General features: G+C 43.0%; 2 protein-coding genes across 2 annotated transcripts; one reads left to right on the top strand and one right to left on the bottom strand.

Moving 5' to 3' along the window:
* The first annotated feature begins 7752 nt into the window (after positions 1-7752).
* On the top strand, positions 7753-11101 carry LOC138629026 (artemin). The gene is made up of 3 exons (XM_069712491.1): positions 7753-7784; positions 9005-9218; positions 9477-11101. Exons 1-3 carry the CDS (start codon positions 7767-7769, stop codon positions 9986-9988), a joined length of 744 nt encoding a protein of 247 aa, XP_069568592.1. The 5' UTR covers positions 7753-7766; the 3' UTR covers positions 9989-11101.
* Positions 11102-11819: 718 nt separating this feature from the next.
* ptger4c (prostaglandin E receptor 4 (subtype EP4) c) lies at positions 11820-14177 on the bottom strand. The gene is made up of 2 exons (XM_069712471.1): positions 13317-14177; positions 11820-13208 (listed from the first exon to the last, which is right to left on the bottom strand). The coding sequence occupies exons 1-2, from the start codon at positions 14175-14177 to the stop codon at positions 12612-12614; spliced, it is 1458 nt and encodes a 485-aa protein (XP_069568572.1). The 3' UTR covers positions 11820-12611.
* Positions 14178-18374: the final 4197 nt, after the last annotated feature.

Here is an 18374-nt window from a genome sequence, read left to right as displayed (position 1 = left end):
TACCTTTAATAAAGAGGTTTAAAAACTGGATAATCTGTTGGTTTGATAAAACCTGTGTGGTTTTCTCTCTGAGTGTCTTTAGCAATACTGAAATAAAACCCAAATAATAATGTTTCTTTAACTGCGATTTATGCTGCTTTGCATCACTATTTGTTATTTTCCCTGTAAATCAATAAGCGGTGGCAGGTGCTTAGTGATTGTGAACCAGTTTGATACGAGTGATCCCTTTTTGTTTGTTTTCTCTCCAAATGAAATGTTAGTGACAGATTGGAGGAAACAGACGCACAAAAAGAGAAGATAAAAGAGTATCAACAAGGAGTTGATAGTGTGCCAACCAACAATAATTACAGTTATTATGTGGCACATTTTTCGGACAAGTAGCGATTAGTATGGCATGTGGGAGAACGGAAACAAAAGGTAGAATTTGCCCTTGCATTAGCTGGAAACATGAAGGGTGTGCCAATATGCCGTGAGATCATATTGTTTCTTTCTATGTCATATTCTTCAGCTGCTGAAGTATAACTGTGCTCAGAACTGTGCTTGGTTTCAAAGTACCTGCGTAGCCCCTCATACTATATCAGTTTATGTCCTCGCCCGTGTTACGGCTTCAGCTTCACAGTGAGAACACGTTTCTGTTGGTGGAGTCGGCTTCAGCAGCTCAGATGACGACACCTTTCTCTCGCTCCCTGTTCGTCATAATAATGCCCTCAGGCCTGCGTCTCCAGGTTAACGCACTGGTCATGGATGACACTTTTATAACCGGCGGAAAAATGTATTTTATCGCGCTTGTTGTGACCCACTGATCTCCGCACACTGACGACCCGCAGTAACTCTTTCTGGCAACCTGAACCCTAAACGTGTGAGGGCGTCATTCCAGAGCTGTTACGCTTCAAACGCTATGTTCCCCACTAAAAGTGCTTCATTTATCCCACCTAAGAACCATTAGATATGTTTCTCAGCAGCTCCTCTTTTTGGTGCAAAGAGAAAGCTGCGGGGTCACTGAAGTAATTCACTGATCACTCAGATTTCCCATCAGATAAGTTTGTCTCTAATAGGTACTTATAATGATATACTGTCTGACCCTGCACGGAAAGCTTAAAAGGAGTACTGTTCCCCGTCATGTGGTGCTTGTGAGCCCGGCATAAGCTAATAATCAGCAAAATACTCATTTTGTAATAATGAAGATATCATTTAAAGCTGCTTTTATTCTTTTTTTGTGGCTACTAGGGTGCAACAAGCTGTAAAAATGTATGTTCTTGAGATCAACATTATCTTCTGTCTACCTGTTGATGTAGAAAGGACAATATTTAGGCTCTTTTCTGCTTTGGTTCTGGTCCTCGTTAGCTCTTTAGCTCCACTGTGTTCACCAGGTTGCTGCTTGGTGCTGAGCAGGCAGCGTAAAGTGCATTCATTAGAGCTTTTTCACCAAAAAAACAGCTGTCAACTGTGGCTGAAAATGAAGCTGGTGAGCTTAGTCACATTGCACTTCAATTATTATTATAAAAATGTCAGTTAAAGCTGCTTTATACATTGGTATTAGCTGAATCTGTTCAGGCAAAGGTCATCAAAACATAATAATTCTGCATTTTATGCATATAGATTATATGCTATAGTGTTTTTAAATAATTGTTTACTCTATAAAATGCAAGAAAATAATGAAGAATGCTTTTATCAAAACTCAAGTCCAGCTAAATGTGAAGTAAAACCCATCAATCCCCATCCAAAGATATTCATCTGTTCTGGAGTTTTATAAAGCAATACAACATTTGATAAGCTGTAATTAAACTGAATTCTTTCAGCTCTATGAAGTTAGTCAGTAGCACCTGTCTTTGTGCCTGTTTCCTGAGATGTTGGAACTAAACCTGGCTCGGCTCGGCTCGGCTCGGCTCGGCTCGGCTGGGCTCGGCTCGGCTGGGCTGGGCTCGTGTTATTCACAGTCAATCACTTTGCTCCTGACAAGACTATTCAACCTCCCCGCGTCTCCCTCTGTCCTGTTTAACTGTTAATAAAACCACCTGGTGGGAGAGACAGAGAGAAGGGCAGTGAGGTCATACAGATTCAGTCCTCTCCTCACCATATTCCTCCAGGCGCTGCAGTGTCCACATCTCTGATGAACCCAGACCCCCTTTGAGTGTCTGTGTGGGCTCGAGTGCGTGCGCTGAAACTGTGAGAAATTAACGAACGTAGCGTGTATCAAATTTTTTTGTGGCAGGGAGAGGATTATGTGTTTTAAAAAGAAAAGAAAAAAAGAGCAGGAGACGTAAAGAGTGTGTGTGTGTTTTGTTTTGGGTTTTTTTTTAGGGGGTGGGGGTGGTGGGAGGGGGGGTTTGGGGCCCTACCTACATATCTTAACCGATGCATGGGACCTGCTATCTGTTTCTCATTTTGGCGGCGCTCTGTGGTTTTCCAGCAGTGACAGGCCTCAAAGTGGAAACTGGCACTAACGAGCAATTACATCCTGCCTGCCTGCCTGCCAGGGATTATGGGATTACAGACTGACCGGGCTTCAGTCTGCGCTCCCTCTCTGCACTCTCATTTGGTCATTCCCTCGCTTCCCTGCATGTTATCTCTGCTTTTAGACCTCTCCCATTCAGTGGCTCAATTATGATTTTCTCATTTTTCTTTCCCCTGGACAGTAACACATTCTCTATTTTTAATTCTCCTTCCTCTTCCTATTTTTTTTTTCTCTTATTATGTCGTTTTCTTTATCGCTTCTCCTCCAGTATTTTCTTCTTCTGACTTTGTGGCTGCCTCACATAGTTAAGACGTGCTTTGGTTAACTGTCGAAGAGTGAAATTGGTTCAGTCGTAAAGTTTGAAAAATGAACACTTAACAAGCGAAAAATGTATTCAATGTGTGTGAGGCTTTCACTCGGAAGTATGAAAATAAGAAACGGGGGAGGAGATGAGAATCAAGAGAAAGTACAGGACAGCAAGACTCCTGGAAATCTAAAAGAAAAGTTAAATGAAGTTTATCTTTGTAGCCTCAAATTATTACTCCCAGAGCACTTTTCTTATACTCAGTTTGAGCCTTTGAACCCTGAAGCCTCTTTTATGACACATTCATGAAAATATATTGAACTCCGTCAACAGAGCGATACAAGCGAGGTTAAAGTGAAGTTACAGAACCTGTTTTCACTGCTCTGGATGCATATATGCAGGGCTTTGGGGCACAAGCAGATATCATCCTGCTCCGTTTTCTGGGACCTCCCCAGGTTCCTTGGTGTCTGGTAGTGATCAGCCGGCTCTCCTGGTGTTCAGCCTCCCTCTCTCCGGCATCTCCTCTTACACCGCAGGTGTCTTTTATTGAGCCAGTGGTGATTTACTGTACTCTTGTTTTTCTCCTTGCTCCTGCAATCAGGCACCGCGGTATTGACAGGTTAAAGCTGGAGGTCAGGACATGTGATGCATGTGCACGCGCACATGGCATGAACACAGCCTGTCTCTAATAGGAGGTCATTATCACAGAATTTTGGGCTTTCACAGGGAGACCTTTTTTTTATTTATTTTTTTACAAGGTGAGAGGTTTATGGAGGCTCTGTGGGCAAAGCTCAGGTCTGAGGAGGTAATAATATACATTAAGCACACAGATCTCTGATCAGAAACACATTGATGTTGCTTTCTTTCTTCGCATAGATGTGCCTCGCTTGGAAATAGCAATAATAACGTAAGTATAACATCATTGAGCATAATAGACAGGAAAGCACTGTATTATTTATGCTGCCCCATAAATGCAGACAGCTGTAACATAGGAAGCTTTTAAGACTCTTAGCCAAATGCCTGGCAGATTTGTAGGTTGTAAAACCATGATTTTGATTGAGATTAATCGTTTATCACAGACACAGACATCACGGACACATGAAAACTAAAACAGCAGAAACTGAACGCTGTGTTTGAAAAATGTAAAAGTGTTAAATATATATGTGGTAGTAAAAATTCAATAAGATGTTTTCACAATCAATATTTATCTGGAAAATGTGGATAAAGAGAAACGGCTCACCAGCTGGCCTCAAATATGGTCACTAATGTTTGGTTTTTACCTCGCCTTGAACTTGCAATCCCCGCACCCTTTCACCCCTGCCCACCACACACACACGCGCATACAAAATCACATAATAAATAGACCAAATCATGTCGTTATTGTGTTTTTGTGGTTGTAAGATGAAGGCCCAAATGCAGTCCCTGCTGTAGAACACACTGCTGTACTTAATATTCAGTGAACGGATCTTACTTTTATTCTAGCAGCTTCTCTTTTTACAGCTGGCTTTCTGTTCTTTTACCTCATAAATACCCCTTAAAATGAAATCTTCATCCATTCCTCTCCAAGCACTTCTACAATGTCTGGAATAACAACACTCACCAGTCGAGTGAGCTCTGGTGGTCGTACCTGGCTCTGGCTGTATGGGCCTTCCTTGCTGCTGCAGAGCTTACCCACTTAACTAACTGTGAACAACCACTGGGGCGCGGAGGACCAACAACGTAAATGGAAGGTGACAAGAACTCCGCTCTCCCTCCTGCAGACATGCAGCCTGATGGACAAACCGAAGGCTTTAATCAGCCAAACAAGGAAGAAACATATGCCGGGCTTTGTGAACACACATAGAAACACACACACATGCACAGGGTTGGACCTCAAACTGTGCGCACACACGCACACACACACCACCAGCAGCAGGCTTGGATCAGTGTGGAGCTCTTCAGGACCGGTGTCCCGCTCCTTCTCATTGTCCTCTCTACACCCCTCGACTCCTCCACTCACCTCGTCTCTAAAAAGGCTTGAGGCGTCGGGCTGTAAACAGCTCCAGAGTGCTGGGCTGAAATGAACCAGCAGACAGGCCCACGCAGTCTGAGGGGCTAAACACTCCCAGCTGTGGCATTAGGGAGTCAGAGCGTCACCTGTCCAGAGACCCAGTGAGGATCTGCAGCCGTCCGACCCGCTTTCACACTGCTGCCCGGAGACGGAGGGAGATGGAGAACCAAGGAGTCAGACGTCAGGTTTTAGGTTGAAGCGGTGGCTCCCTCTGTCTCTCCTCGTCCTCCCGTTCCCTCACCCGCCCCTCGGTGTCTGTAACTCCACTCTGTCTGAACTGGATCTCTCCCACTACAACACGCAGGATCACATAAATGCATCAACAGGTTTTATCGTGACTTCTGATCCGAAACATTTTGTCAGTCTTCCATCTCGTTGCGCAGACAGAACCGTCAAGATTGTTTTTGAGTGTTAAGTAAACATGGTGCGCTACATATCGGTGAGATCTACAAATACACGAACGGTACATGCTGGAATAAGTTGCAGTGAGTTTGCAGTGCTGCTGTAGTTCAGTGCCAAGGCCTCTGAGAAATGACAGATGTGGTTTCAAAGATCTCGGAAGAGGTAACTGTGGGCAGACTATTGTTTCAAATGAATTGTTCTAATGCTGAAATTGCATGTTTACTAGCAGACAAGTTACAAAGCACTTTACAGGAGAAAAAGTTGGAACATAGAGAGAAAATAGAGAGAAATGACATATTGGTCAAACAACAAAGTAAAAGTTGTAAAATTTCAAAAGAAGCCAAAGAAGAGTGCGATTGATTTTTTTTTTTTCTTTTTTTTTTAATGTGCACTGGTTTGGCTTCTTTGAGACTTGGCCACGAAGTCTTCTCCCATCCCCCACAGCTATTTCTATTCACTGAATTTTAATCAGCAGTAATTATTTTAATCACTGAACTCAGTTATCAAGCAAAAAAATAGAAAACATTTGTTGTTTCCAGCTTGCCTCTGTTTTGTATCTTGATTAATGAGAACATAAATTCAGCCATTAAAGCAACATTGTGTTGAAATAACAGCACAGAAATCATTTTGATGGTACACAGACTTGTATTTGGGAGAACAGCACCTCTTTCATGAACACTCCGTGTCACAAGCGCCTGTTCTGGCATTGTGTAACTTTGGTTTATCGGGTGCGATCTACTGTGAAACGTGCATAACGTGTTACACCACCTCATCATATGTTGGCATCACTTTGTGTCGGAGGAATTGATGTTTTGCGAGGCTAATTTAGTGAACTAACTGTTCTTTGTCCGTTAACAACATCCAGTCTATTCTGGCTCGTTGATTTCTGATGAGTGGACAGTGAGATTACTGGGTTTGGATCAAACGGCAATCAACGGTGTTGTTATCCGTTTGTGAACTACTGTTCTGAGGCCTTGAGTTTGGTATAATCGTATTATTATTTTTTTTGTCAGAAGTGACCATATTTCAACAAGCTGAGCAGGAGCTCAGGAGCTGTATTTCATGAGACTAGTTGAATGGGAGTCTGTGGAGCCAAGCTCTCGCAGCCCTTGGTGGTATTGCATTTTTCAGACCGAAAGCAATGTCCACAATTACATACGGCCTATGGCTTAACCACATACTTACGTCAAGTAACTACTATTTTTGTGTGATTACCCGAGGCCAAAGAGGCCGATGTTGCTGTTGCACGGCAGAAGTCACAGTGTCGTGCTTTAGGCTAACATGAACAAGACTTCCTCCAGATTTGCATATTTACATTTCGATAACAACTCGGAAAACGCTGAGGAAGACCCTGAACTATGATCAAAAGCTCCTGAACAGCAGCGAATGGACTGTGTGATTGCATTGTTTTATTGACGCTGTTTGTGATATAAAGGTTGAACATCCAATCTCAAATCAACATTTGCAATATATTTGGGTTTTGGTCTGATATTTGGACAAAGAAAATTGCACTCCTGGAAATTTTGATGGCCATTTCTCACAGATTGTTTTCACCATTTGCTCATGCTTAGCACCGTGGCTCTGAGGGCATTGGTAGGTGGTCTGTCAGCCGACCGGTTTGGTCCGGGGTGGAATATCTTAAAAGCAACAGAAAATATTGCCATAACGTTTTGTGTAGACATTCATTGTTACCAGCTGATGAATGCCGACAACTTTTGTTGTTATGTTGCGATATCTCAAAATCGATCGAATGGATGGGTTCGAACTAATGGTTTTGTGATCAGCTGACTTTTGCTCTACCTTCTTAAATAAAATGCATTTATGTCGACCCCGATGCAAGGTAGATCATCTACAGTTACGGTGGAGGTCTACGTGAAGGGGCCACCACACCAAACCTGACGGAACCTCGTGTGACGGGGGGGGGGGGGGGGCCCGCCGCCAGGGCAATCCTCCACACTTGCACGTATCATATATAAACATCTGCATCTGTGACATTTCTTATCACCTGTCTTGCATCTCTGTGGTTTTTGTCTGGGACCTCCGCGAAGTGCTCTCGCTACGCCTGGTTCCCCCTGCTTGTACCTCTGCCGCAGGAATAACCCTGAAGAATGCCTTTGACGAGTATAGCGCAGATGCTGCCTTTTGTTGCTGGACTGCGGCTGTTTGCGGGGGCGTATGAGCAGACAAGCCAGCGCTGGACACACTAGCTGGCAGAAAACACTGGTCTTCTACTGAAGCAGCAACAAAAACATCGTCCTCATGCATTGAGGACGTGATTTATGTGACACGTCGGTTGCTCAGGGACCCGCGGGACTGTTTTCTTTTTTTTTTTTTTTTTTTTTTACAGTATCTGGACAATTGTGAATGTGTAGACATCATATTGCCCGCATGTTGTGCCTTTAGTTTATGTTACCCTTTTCAAAGAGAGTTGTGGGGAGGAGGAAAGTTGATTTGAGTGAAGCCTTGTTCTTGGTCTTACATTCCTCTCTTTCTCTTTCTCACCAGGTGGGACCAGATGGGTTCGGAGGAAGGATAGACAGGAGATTACTTCTGTAATGTCACCAAAGGCCAAGGTTTGTCAGGAACAGACATCACGAGAGCGCCCCGAAACTTTCCTCAACTTTATTTCCCGCTTTCTCTGCAGCCTCCTTCGCTTCATCTGTTCTCCGTCTCTTCTCCCTCTCTTCTCTTCATCGTCTCTGCAAATAACCCGGCCTTATGAGTTTTCATTTCCACTGTGCCGACCACTATAAACCAGATGATGTGTAGTATAAATTGTTAATGAAATCCATCCCCATAAGTCTCGGGACTGAGCTAGTCACGGAACCCTGTCAGCACCGTAGCTTTCATTGCTAAGTTATAAGCCAGCAGATAGAGTTTGATCCAGGGCGGAAAGAAAGCAGGGTTATTTGACTTACTTATTACTGAAGAGTAGGTGAGATCACTTTTGATGAAATGGGCTTCAGACAAAGTACTCTTTTGAAGATGTATTTGTTTTATTAGCTCTTTTAACTACTATCTAATTTTCTTTATCAGTTTTATGTTTTGAAAGCACTTTGTCAACTTAGTGTTGTTATTAAATATATGACTGAACAGACGATTCCTCTGGTGGGGACAGTCACTTGTGTGGAAGTAAGCCTTCTTAAAGACTAGTACGCCAACACCCGACAAGTCTGCAATATGTCACCACAAATCTACATCAAGGAATACTTCAACATTTTGGGAAATGCGCATTTTTGTTTTCTTGCCAAAAGCTGGATGAGAAAATTGATACTATTACCATGTCTGTGGGATAAATATGAGCAGCTGGTTGGCTTAGCTGCATATAAAGACTGTAAACGGGGAAAAAGAAGCTAGTTTTAGCACCTTGGCTGTTAGGTAAAAGCAATCAGCAGACCACTGTACGCTACCGCCACGTAGATGTAGATGATTCCAGTTTATCTCTGAAAAAAAAAAAAACCTTCTTAAAGCTGCACTTACCGTTGTTTTTGTATGAATAATGGATCTAATGAGTGTGTCACGTGAAAGAAGCTGCTTGCGGCGACAAACCCACAGATAATTATCACCAGACTCTTTAGCGCCAGTGAGTTATAGTTTAGCGTTTTCCAGCTTATTGTTTTGAGCTAAAATATTGTAATATTTTGCTTTGTCTGCACAGTTTCCAGTCACAGCAAGCACACATTTTTCCTAGACAAGACTGTTTAATTTGACTAAAGTTTAGCACACAACAAAGTGAGTCAAACAAATCCCTCTGATGTCATTCTGCCAGCTCACACCTCCTCCGTTTCCTCAGGTGCTGCTGTGGGTTCTCATATCTCTGCTGCCTCTGGTGGAAGGAGCTCATATGAAAGCCGGTGCTGCTGGTGTGGGATCAGACTCTGGGCCCGCTGCGGGCCCGCCGGGAGGCCAGGAGGAGAGAGAGCTTCCTGTGACGCTGCCCGAGGTGGTGGAGGACAAGGAGCAGGAAGATGACAGTGACCCGTACTCCACCTGGCATGCGCTATATGGTACTGCAGCTCTCGTGAACGTACAATTTACAGCACCTCGGCTTCGCCGAGCGCTATTAGACTGGAAAGAAGCTTCAGCCTGAGGATCTGCTTCGTATCTCAGTCATTTGAGCGTATTTACATGTGATTTGAAATCATTATCAAAGTGAAATTGTAGATTATATACAAAAAATATGTAACTGCTTTTAATTTTTCTGCTTTCTAGCGTTCACTTGTCACTCTCTGTCGACTAAGACTTTTCTTTTCGTTCAATTTCAGACCCTTTTGTAATGGATGAGGTGGATGACCATCCGAGTAGGCGCTGGGTGGGGCGCTCTCCACGCTCCTCTGACCCCACAGAACCTCAACCCAAAGGAGCACCGAAGAGAAAGAAGAAGAGGAAGAAGAAAGAAAAGGAGGAAGAGGAAGAGACAGGAAAAGGAAATAGAAAGGGTAAAGGTAAAAATAGGCACCCGAAACAGAGCAGCAGGGACTGCCGTGTGGAGAAGAGGGAGATGCGGGTTAGGGACCTGGGACTGGGGTTTGACTCGGATGAAATTGTCCTCTTCAAGTTTTGCGTCGGCTCCTGCCAGTCCTCCAGAATGAACTATGACCTAGCACTGAAGGCACTGCTGGAAAATGGCTCGCTGCCTCGGCGCACTGCCCGCAAGGTCAGCAGCCACCCCTGCTGCCGGCCCGACCGGTACGAGCCGGTTTCCTTCATGGATGCCCAGACCACATGGAGGACCATCCAGTCGCTGTCCGCTGCCAGCTGCATGTGTATGGGCTGAAGAGACGAGGGAAGGGGTGATGAAGAGTGGTGTCACCCATCCTGAACAGAGAAGTGTCAAGAGGCTCAGGACGGATGCTCTGTGCAGCAAGGCCTGTGTGTCTGAAATGGCCAGAGGGGGGCGCCGTCACACATGGAGCAGAGGAAGTGATCGGGGTCACTTGTTTGCCTCCTGTGGCGAATTTCCTGTTGAGGAGGAAGTTGCCTGGGTGCAACCGAGCGATTAAGGGCCAAGTTCAAACTCGGAGACGGAGGGAAGGTCATCAGGGGCTCCCAGTCTGGATTTATTGCTGCCTCATCAAAGAGTGAACTGTTTTGAACTAAGTAACTGGTAACTAATGCAAGATCCTCGAGGCCAACTGTTGCTCATAAAAGAGACTCCTTATGTGAACATGTTTTGGTTTTATATGGGCGACACCTGAAGGCTGAATCCACATAGATATATAGAAGAAACACAGTTAAAGGACTGAACCTGTGTTTATAATCTACTTCAGACTAAACAGACAGGCACTATGTCCACTGCTTACAGTGAAGCCGGCTTTTTCCAAAAGTTCCATATCATTATTTCCCACACAAACAGTGACATTACATTTGATCTTTTCTATGTTCAGGTGAACTCAGCCAAATGGATGCCATGCATCTTCATGTATTACTGTATAAAAGTAAAATATATTTATTTCAGATAAATTATTTATTTATTATGGCTTCATATGAGAGCTGCTTTTTTTTTTTTTTTTTTTAAATGAACTCTATAATGTAGATATATATCTATTTATTGCAAAGATTCACAGGTCATGTTGAAAGTTACTTCAGCTCACATTTTCTTTTCAAGGTGCTGATTTTTACATTTAGCTACTGCAGGAACTCAAACCTGAACTGAACAGCTGGGCAGAATCAGGCAAATAAAAACAAAACAGCTGCTCCGATTCCTCCGGACAATTCATTTCTGATGAATAGATTTCAGAAACATATTGACCTGCATTAAAACGATGTGGTATAATGAACACTTCTTTTTTTCTTCTCAAGACCACCTCAGACATTTGAGTCTGACAACTAACCTCTATTTCGAGTGTCAAGTTTTAGAAATAGAAAATCAATCAATGTTTGGTCTGAACAGATGAAAATTTTATACTACAAGACCTGAACATTAATTTCTAGTTACAAAACGGTTCAGTAATTAAATTCAGTTTAAACTCTCCAACATGTCAGACTTCATCTTCAAGTCAGACGTCATCATCATTATTATTATTATTATTATTATTATTATAAAGTTTCCTTTATTTTTGTATGGCATTATCCTCGAAGGGAATAAACATTTTTAAATATACATCTTGTTTTCAGTGTTGACACATTACTTTGCGCACGTGAGTTAACACCCTTACCTTCTTCCAGCTCAAATTCAACTAGACTTGTGTTATAGCGCCACGTGCTGGTCTAAAATAAAAAGCTAACTTTGATCCTGTTGTCCTCAGAACTGAAAGAAGCGTTGCTCTTCTGCCACCTGTCTGTCAGCTGAGGATGTTTGCCATGAAAATATCAAAGTTTTTTCATACCAGTTTGCGGTCTTCAGACATTTTATTTCACTGCACAGACCCACCAACACATCCAGCAAACACCTCAGGTCATACAGCTTAAAGCAAAAAAAAAAAAAAAAGTAGTATTTTTTTTTATAAATAGCTGATATGTTCACATCAGCTGTTCACAACTGCAGTTATCAAAACATTATACATTATGCAAATGTACAATATAAATATTTTACATATTCAAAATGTCCGTATTCAGTTTCCCTGCATCATGCAACACTGTTAAATGGCACAGAGCAAATTAGCAGCTTGTAAAAATATATAATCCACTGTCACAGAAATACAGTGTAATAACACATGATGGAAAAACCTACTGTGAATGGCACACATGGATACAATGTATCAAACTCTTGTCACACCTATTATTTGTACCCATGGGGTATGATGTTTAAATTTCCATGTTTGGAAATGATCATCTATGACTTCATATGCAATGTCCTCGATATTCAGCAGAATATGACACAAACAGTTGTGGCCATCGGCCAAATATAAATAGTTTTTTGTTTTAGCACCCAGAGTGGGTGTAATGACAGTAAAACTATCACCACTGGTGATATCCTGCTCTTTCAAAGTCTATCAGGTTCACACCACACACAAAATCACGTTATAGGTGAACAATTAAACCCACAGTACAGCTTAAAACTCTCCATGGTTTGGACCTTGTGTTAGACTTCAACTGAATAGACATAAATTCTGGATGATAAATAAGAGATGTAGAATGGACGTTTCACTCCTCTATATCTACTGCTGTACTTGGGTTGGATCCACACGTAGAATACTCAACCTAGAGTACATTCAGAGCGCTTTCAGGTCAGGTTAAATCATATGTGGTATGTGACCCAGTGTAGATTATTGAGATGCTGATTTTTAGTGCCATTTATCTGTTTACCTTTGACTTGCTGAAGATTATGTGGCTGCGTTCAAAGCCATTAAAAGTGCTAAAGTAAGTATAATTTTAATTGAATAGCACCAGTTTGCCGTGCGGATGAAGTAGCTGCCAGAAATGCTTGAAAGCTGCTGTTGATAGATAACAAACGTCCATCAGAGATATTTCGCTGACTGACAGGAGCTCGGTGTACTGAACGTGCAGGTAACAATGTCCACTCTTCTAACATGTGTGGAGAGCGGCGGCGTTGAGTTGCGTCTCGGAGAAGCCTTTGCCGCCGCGTCCTGTTTGGACTGAGCTGCTACTTCCTCCTCGCAGCCCAGGATCACCGTCGATTCGACGCTGAACGGATGGAAGTTGACCCGGGCGGTGTCGTACTCCCACGCTTGTCTGATCGCGAAGTCTGTGAAGGATTTGTTCTTGATGGACACCTGGTGTTCCACGTCGTTCCTGTAGTTTGCTGTGCGTAATGACGCGTAACTGGTGTCGTTGCTGTTCAAAGACGCAGGGGAGTTTTGACCCTCTACCCAACCAATATTGTCACCGCAACCATCCTTACCCCGGGCAACTGTCCTCTTGAGCTTCTCGCAGCCCTTCAGCAGCAGGTTTTTCCGGCACAAAATGTACACCCAGGGGTCTAATATGGGGTTAAATGATGCGAAGCGGATTGCTAACAGGTCACTGCGGTAGTTAGGTTTACCCCCGGCAGAAATGTAGGCTGGATCGTAGAGTTGGTTAACAAAGATTCGCACCTAAAACACGACAGAGAATGTCAGAGATAAGGTATAATATCGAATAAAAATAACTAGATTTGTTTGGCATGCACTCCGCGCAAATATAATAGAAACACTCAAACTTACCACTAATGGAATGGAGCAGACCAGGAAGACGATGGTCATGAAGATCATTAGCCAGAACATTTGGATCTCCGCAGCAGAGGTGACGGATTGCAGCCGGGGGAAGCGGCGACGTGAGCCTCCCTGCTCACACAGCTCAGCCCTGACTATTCCTGTCCTCTGGTTCATCCCTACCAGCGACCTGCACACCGCCAAATTACACAAAACGGTCACTGCAATCAGCACCAGCATCACGCCGCCGTACAGAAAGGAGTAGCAGGCTCCGAGTGGATCCATCGCCCTCCAGTCTAGAAAGCACCAAGTCCCGGGGAAGTGTCTAACGTGCTGGCCGAAGCCAAAACTGGGCATAATGCATAGTACAATGTTGACCAGGTAGGTGACTAGGAGCGCAAATCGCGCCATTGTTCGGTCTATGTGCTGCGAGTAGAAATACGCTCGGTTAATGGCCAGGTATCGCTCCACAGCCATGGCGCACAGGATGGACATACCGGCTGAGCCAAAGAAGAGCATGGAGAAGGAGAAGAAGTGACAGAGCAGCGCTCCTCCTGGCCAGCGGCTAGCCACATATGTAGCGATTACCACAGGGCTGGTGAAGCACGTCCCCAACAGATCCGTGATGGCCATCCCACATACCAGAGTGTAGAAAGTAGTTTCCTTCTGTTCCTTTTTGGAGACACACAGCACGACGATAGCTATGAGGTTTCCCAGAACTCCCACGGCGAACATTGTGGCTGAGGTGACCAAAGACTTGGACTCGAGCCGGAGCGCGGGGAACAAACTTTGGTTGTGGCTGAGAGAAAGAGGCGACAGCAGCTCAGAAACATTCGTGTCCAGTTCTCCAAACGCAACAGAGTCGTTGTTCATTATCAAAACCAACAATACACGAGGGTTAAAGCGCAGGGACTTCCTGTGAAGTTTGGAAAAGTTGCTCTGGAAATAGAGCGCTGCTCAAAATAAATTATAGACTGCAAAAAATGAGATCCTGAAATATTCGTTTTTAAATATAATACAAAGTACATTAAAGTTATTCTTCTGTTGAGGTTCCAGCAGTGTGTTTGACTCCCGGCGCGCCCGTATGAAGGTGTGCCTGTTTTGTATTACACCACTCGGTGTTGCGGGTATTTAAGCTGAGTGCTGATGTCAGGAGAGTGACGTACGGGCTGTACACGCAATGACCCAAGTTTGCCTGGATCACATTTCTACAGCCAAAGTACAATCAATTATCAATATTCAACTATTTTTGCCTGCCACGTATTGTATCTGAAGGAAAATGCCAGTAGCGTCAGCTCACAAAACCCTCGAGCCAAACGGCAACATCTAGTATCAACTGTAGTATAAAAACCTGCAAAACCTTCTTTAATCCAGTTTGTGTGCGGAGTGCGGAAAACACAGGACATGAACTCAATAATCGCATTAAATATATTTTATGATACTCTTAATTAATGTCACCATTACAATGTATTTTTTCTGTAACTTTATAATCCGCATAAATATTTGGTCACAATTAAAATTTCATCATCAAAATCACAAAATTCTGGATTGTTTAAATACCGGAGTCACTGAGACAGCAGCATAGGCCTATCCATGGGAATATTCATGATTATAACTACCTGAAGTCCAATCGGTCATGCAAAAACTAAAAACACGTTCTTTAACCTAATATGTTTCAGAAATAAAGGTACAGAGACGGAAATAATACAGATTAGTAATAAAATCCCAAACTTCAGCACCAAGGCCAGCGCCTTTTAACACAACCTCCTAACAAAGACAGCCAACACGCCGCTGCACAGTCACCTTTAAACACTTTCATTGATAACTGCACGCCTGATTAATTTCCAACCGATGACGTTTTACTAACAGCGCGTTATGGTGACGTAAAGACAGCCAACCTTTCAGCAAAATTGGATCATCAACACCAGTAAAAAAAAAAAAACATCCACTCCTCTCTTTAAAATGTTTAAAATCTGATGTCCAAACAGAGCACAGCCATTGGCATGAAAAAAATATATCAATCGTGGAGCACAGAGATGCACATTCCTCTTATGACTCATGAGAACAAACTGTCAGTGTTACTATTAGAAATATTTATGGCGCTCCTTGTCTTTACCTGTGATGACATCTGGTACTGTCACATAAATGCAGCCCTCCCTTAAACCAGTTTCAATCAGCCCATAGCTCAAACATATTTGATATGCCTTATTTATGGAAAATGAAAATAAAGAAATCTCTTGCTTTGTAATGTTTGTTTTGTTTTTCAAATAAATCCATCCAGCAGTAGCAAAGAGGAGCACATCTAGAGTTAGGATTTTTAAAGTCACTTTTTGAAATTCTTGTTCAGAGTCTGTTGAGTCTTTTGTACGCTTCTGTCTTCGTTCATCCACTGAACAAAACTACTGATTGTTCGAATAGATGACAGCTTTATGAAAACAAGAATACAAAGTACTACAAAGATGTCAATCAAACAGAGCCATGTTTTCTTTTCACTATGTTCAGTGTTTGGATTTTTTTTCCACCAGTTTTATGCCTCATGCGCAACTCCAAAAGGTGTGAATTGATCCTTTTTTATGATAAGTGTGACAGAGTGGTTCGTTTTTATGTGGAAAAGTCTTCATACAAGATTGTGTTTGAGAAGAGAAGCTATCTTAGCAAGCTGCACTGAATATCTTCATTAAATGTTTTTTTTTTTTAACATTTACCACCTTGCTGTTGTGTGCCATGCCAACCAGTCAAGTTGTAGCTTACATCCATGTTTGCCCAGACCCATCTTTTTACAATACGGTAAAGACTTTGAAAGATTTTGGCCACAAAAATCTAATCAGTTCATTCTTGAGTTCAAGTGAGCATTTGTACCAAATTTAAAGAAAGTCCCTCGAAGCGCTCTTGAAATATCGTGTCCATGAGAATGGGATTACTTGAGGTCACAGCAGGGCTTGACCTCTGCATTTGACCACCAAAGTCAAACCAGTTCATCCTTTAGTCCAAGTGAACATTTGTGCCAAATTTGAGGAAATTCCCTCGAGGTATTTGAGGGATATTGCTAGAATGGGATGGACAGCTATGGGACAAAAGAGAGGTCACAGGGGCCTTGACCTTTGACCATTAAAATCTGTTATGAGGTATGTTTGAACAGACCTAAATGCACACACATAGCAGATGACTTGGTAGAACACAGGTTTATTCTCAACACAGAACAGGTGAATAGTCCAGGGGATTGTGCGTGAGCACAGAGGCAAGTCCAGAATGGCTGTGAGGCCAACAACAGTCACTACCGACCCAGGGTCTTTCCGAAGGCGGAGAAGGTCCCCGAGACCTGTGCAGGCTGGTGAGAGTGTCCCTGTAATTCTCACCAGAGCTGAGGCAGGCAGGTCCAACGCTGAGCAGGGGGGCTGGATACCTGGTGATTTCCGTGGACCGACGCAGGACAGCAAGCAGGTGCGACTGCGCGGTTTCCCATAGACCGACACAGGATTGCCAAGACACGCCAACTGGTGATCTCCGTGGATCGACACTAGACAGCAGGTACGTACCACAGGGTAGCAGACAGACAGGCACACTGGTAGGACTGCTGCAGGCAGGAGACAGACAGGTAGTCAGAACCGGAATTGCAGAACAAGCAAACAGACTTACTGAACTGCCGCGTGGTACCAGGTGTCGGCTGGTGATTACTGGAATGAGAACCAGCTGTGCGAGCTGATTGGGGTGTGGCAGTCGAATGAATCCATCCCCACCAGACACAGACCAAAACATAGAACACATGACAGACAAAAACAAACAGGGGAGAAGACAGGAAACATGAGGAAAAGGGTGATTGGGGAAACAGAGGGATTCTTGAGATATCACATTCACAAGCCTTGAATGTACGTACGTACAGTATGCACGGACAGACGACCAGAAACATAATGGCTGGTGGTGAATATTTGACTGTTTGATTGACAGCAAACGAAGATGAGATGGGGAGTGTCGCTTTATTTTTATTAAAATTTAATTTGAAGTTCAATGAACTGCAAAATTGCTATCAGCCTTATCATCACCTGCAGCTCCATTAGATATACTCTCTCTCCAATTAATTTTTCATAATGTCCATAAGTTTGTGAGTCTCATGATGAAATTCCATCTCTATTGTTTTCTTTGGTGTAAATAAATCCCACATTATACTGTGGGTTACAGACAACATTATAATTCAAGAGTAATAATAATTGATAATTCAGTAATTGTCAGCTGATATTGAACTATGACCTAAACATTTTGCTCGGGTAAGTCACCTACATGGTGCATGCCATCCCGCCAACAGAAAGGACCCTCAGTGTCAGACTGCCCCTGCAGAGCAATGAGCATGTATGGGAGCAGCCTCCCTGGCAATCAGGACCTAATTACACATACAGCATGCAAATCACAACATATATTTGTTCAAGATTGCCGCAGGTGTCTTGATAGCATCCTATTGTCTCATCGTAGTGAGGAGATGTGAGTCATTCACCACACACGCTGCAGTTCTGCTGCAGGTTTGGGTTTCAGAGGTTCAGCATGTTTGTGCAGTTGTAGATGGTGAACAGTACAAACTGAGCACTAAAAACCTCAGTTAAGAATAAAGAATTATGCTTCTAATGTATTCATGTGTAAGCAGCAATTTGTGAAGCTGATTTAAAATTGTATGAGTAGATAGTCTAATAAAATGTAATCACATCATTTTAAAAATCCTAATTTTTATGTCAATAAATAATTATAATTACTTAAGTGCAGTAAAAAGCACAATATTCCCTCTGAAATGTAACGTAGTATAAAATGAAGTACATCCAACTGAACTTACTTGACAAAATGTCTTTAGTTCTATTAATCTACTGATCGTGAATAAGATTGTTTTAACCATTTACCACAGTGTATACTACACAGACAGAGAGAGACGAACACACACATACACCGAGCAGCAGCAACAGGATAATCTTAGTGTAAATGAAAGAATTCATCATATAAAACAGGAGAAAGGTCTGTCTAATGGTAGACTGTGGCGGAGGCTGGGGCTCTCTTTCTCGGTCTGTGTAAATGGATTCCTCTCCTCTTCTC

Source organism: Brachyistius frenatus, unplaced genomic scaffold (genome assembly GCF_029030835.1).
Source record: "Brachyistius frenatus isolate BFR_SWC_R1_liver_20210118 unplaced genomic scaffold, ASM2903083v1 Contig_110, whole genome shotgun sequence".
Taxonomy (NCBI): domain Eukaryota; kingdom Metazoa; phylum Chordata; class Actinopteri; family Embiotocidae; genus Brachyistius; species Brachyistius frenatus.
Note: the sequence above shows the minus strand (reverse complement) of the source record. Positions and strands in the feature narration are given on the sequence as shown.

Excerpts from the sequence above, each read along its gene's own strand:
- ptger4c (XM_069712471.1), bottom strand. The coding sequence starts at position 14,177 with ATGAACAACGACTCTGTTGCGTTTGGAGAACTGGACACGAATGTTTCT. Across the intron at positions 13,209-13,316 it reads TCTGCTCCATTCCATTAGTG|GTGCGAATCTTTGTTAACCA; the intron begins GTAAGTTTGAGT and ends GTCGTGTTTTAG.
- LOC138629026 (XM_069712491.1), top strand. Across the intron at positions 9,219-9,476 it reads CACCTGGCATGCGCTATATG|ACCCTTTTGTAATGGATGAG; the intron begins GTACTGCAGCTC and ends GTTCAATTTCAG.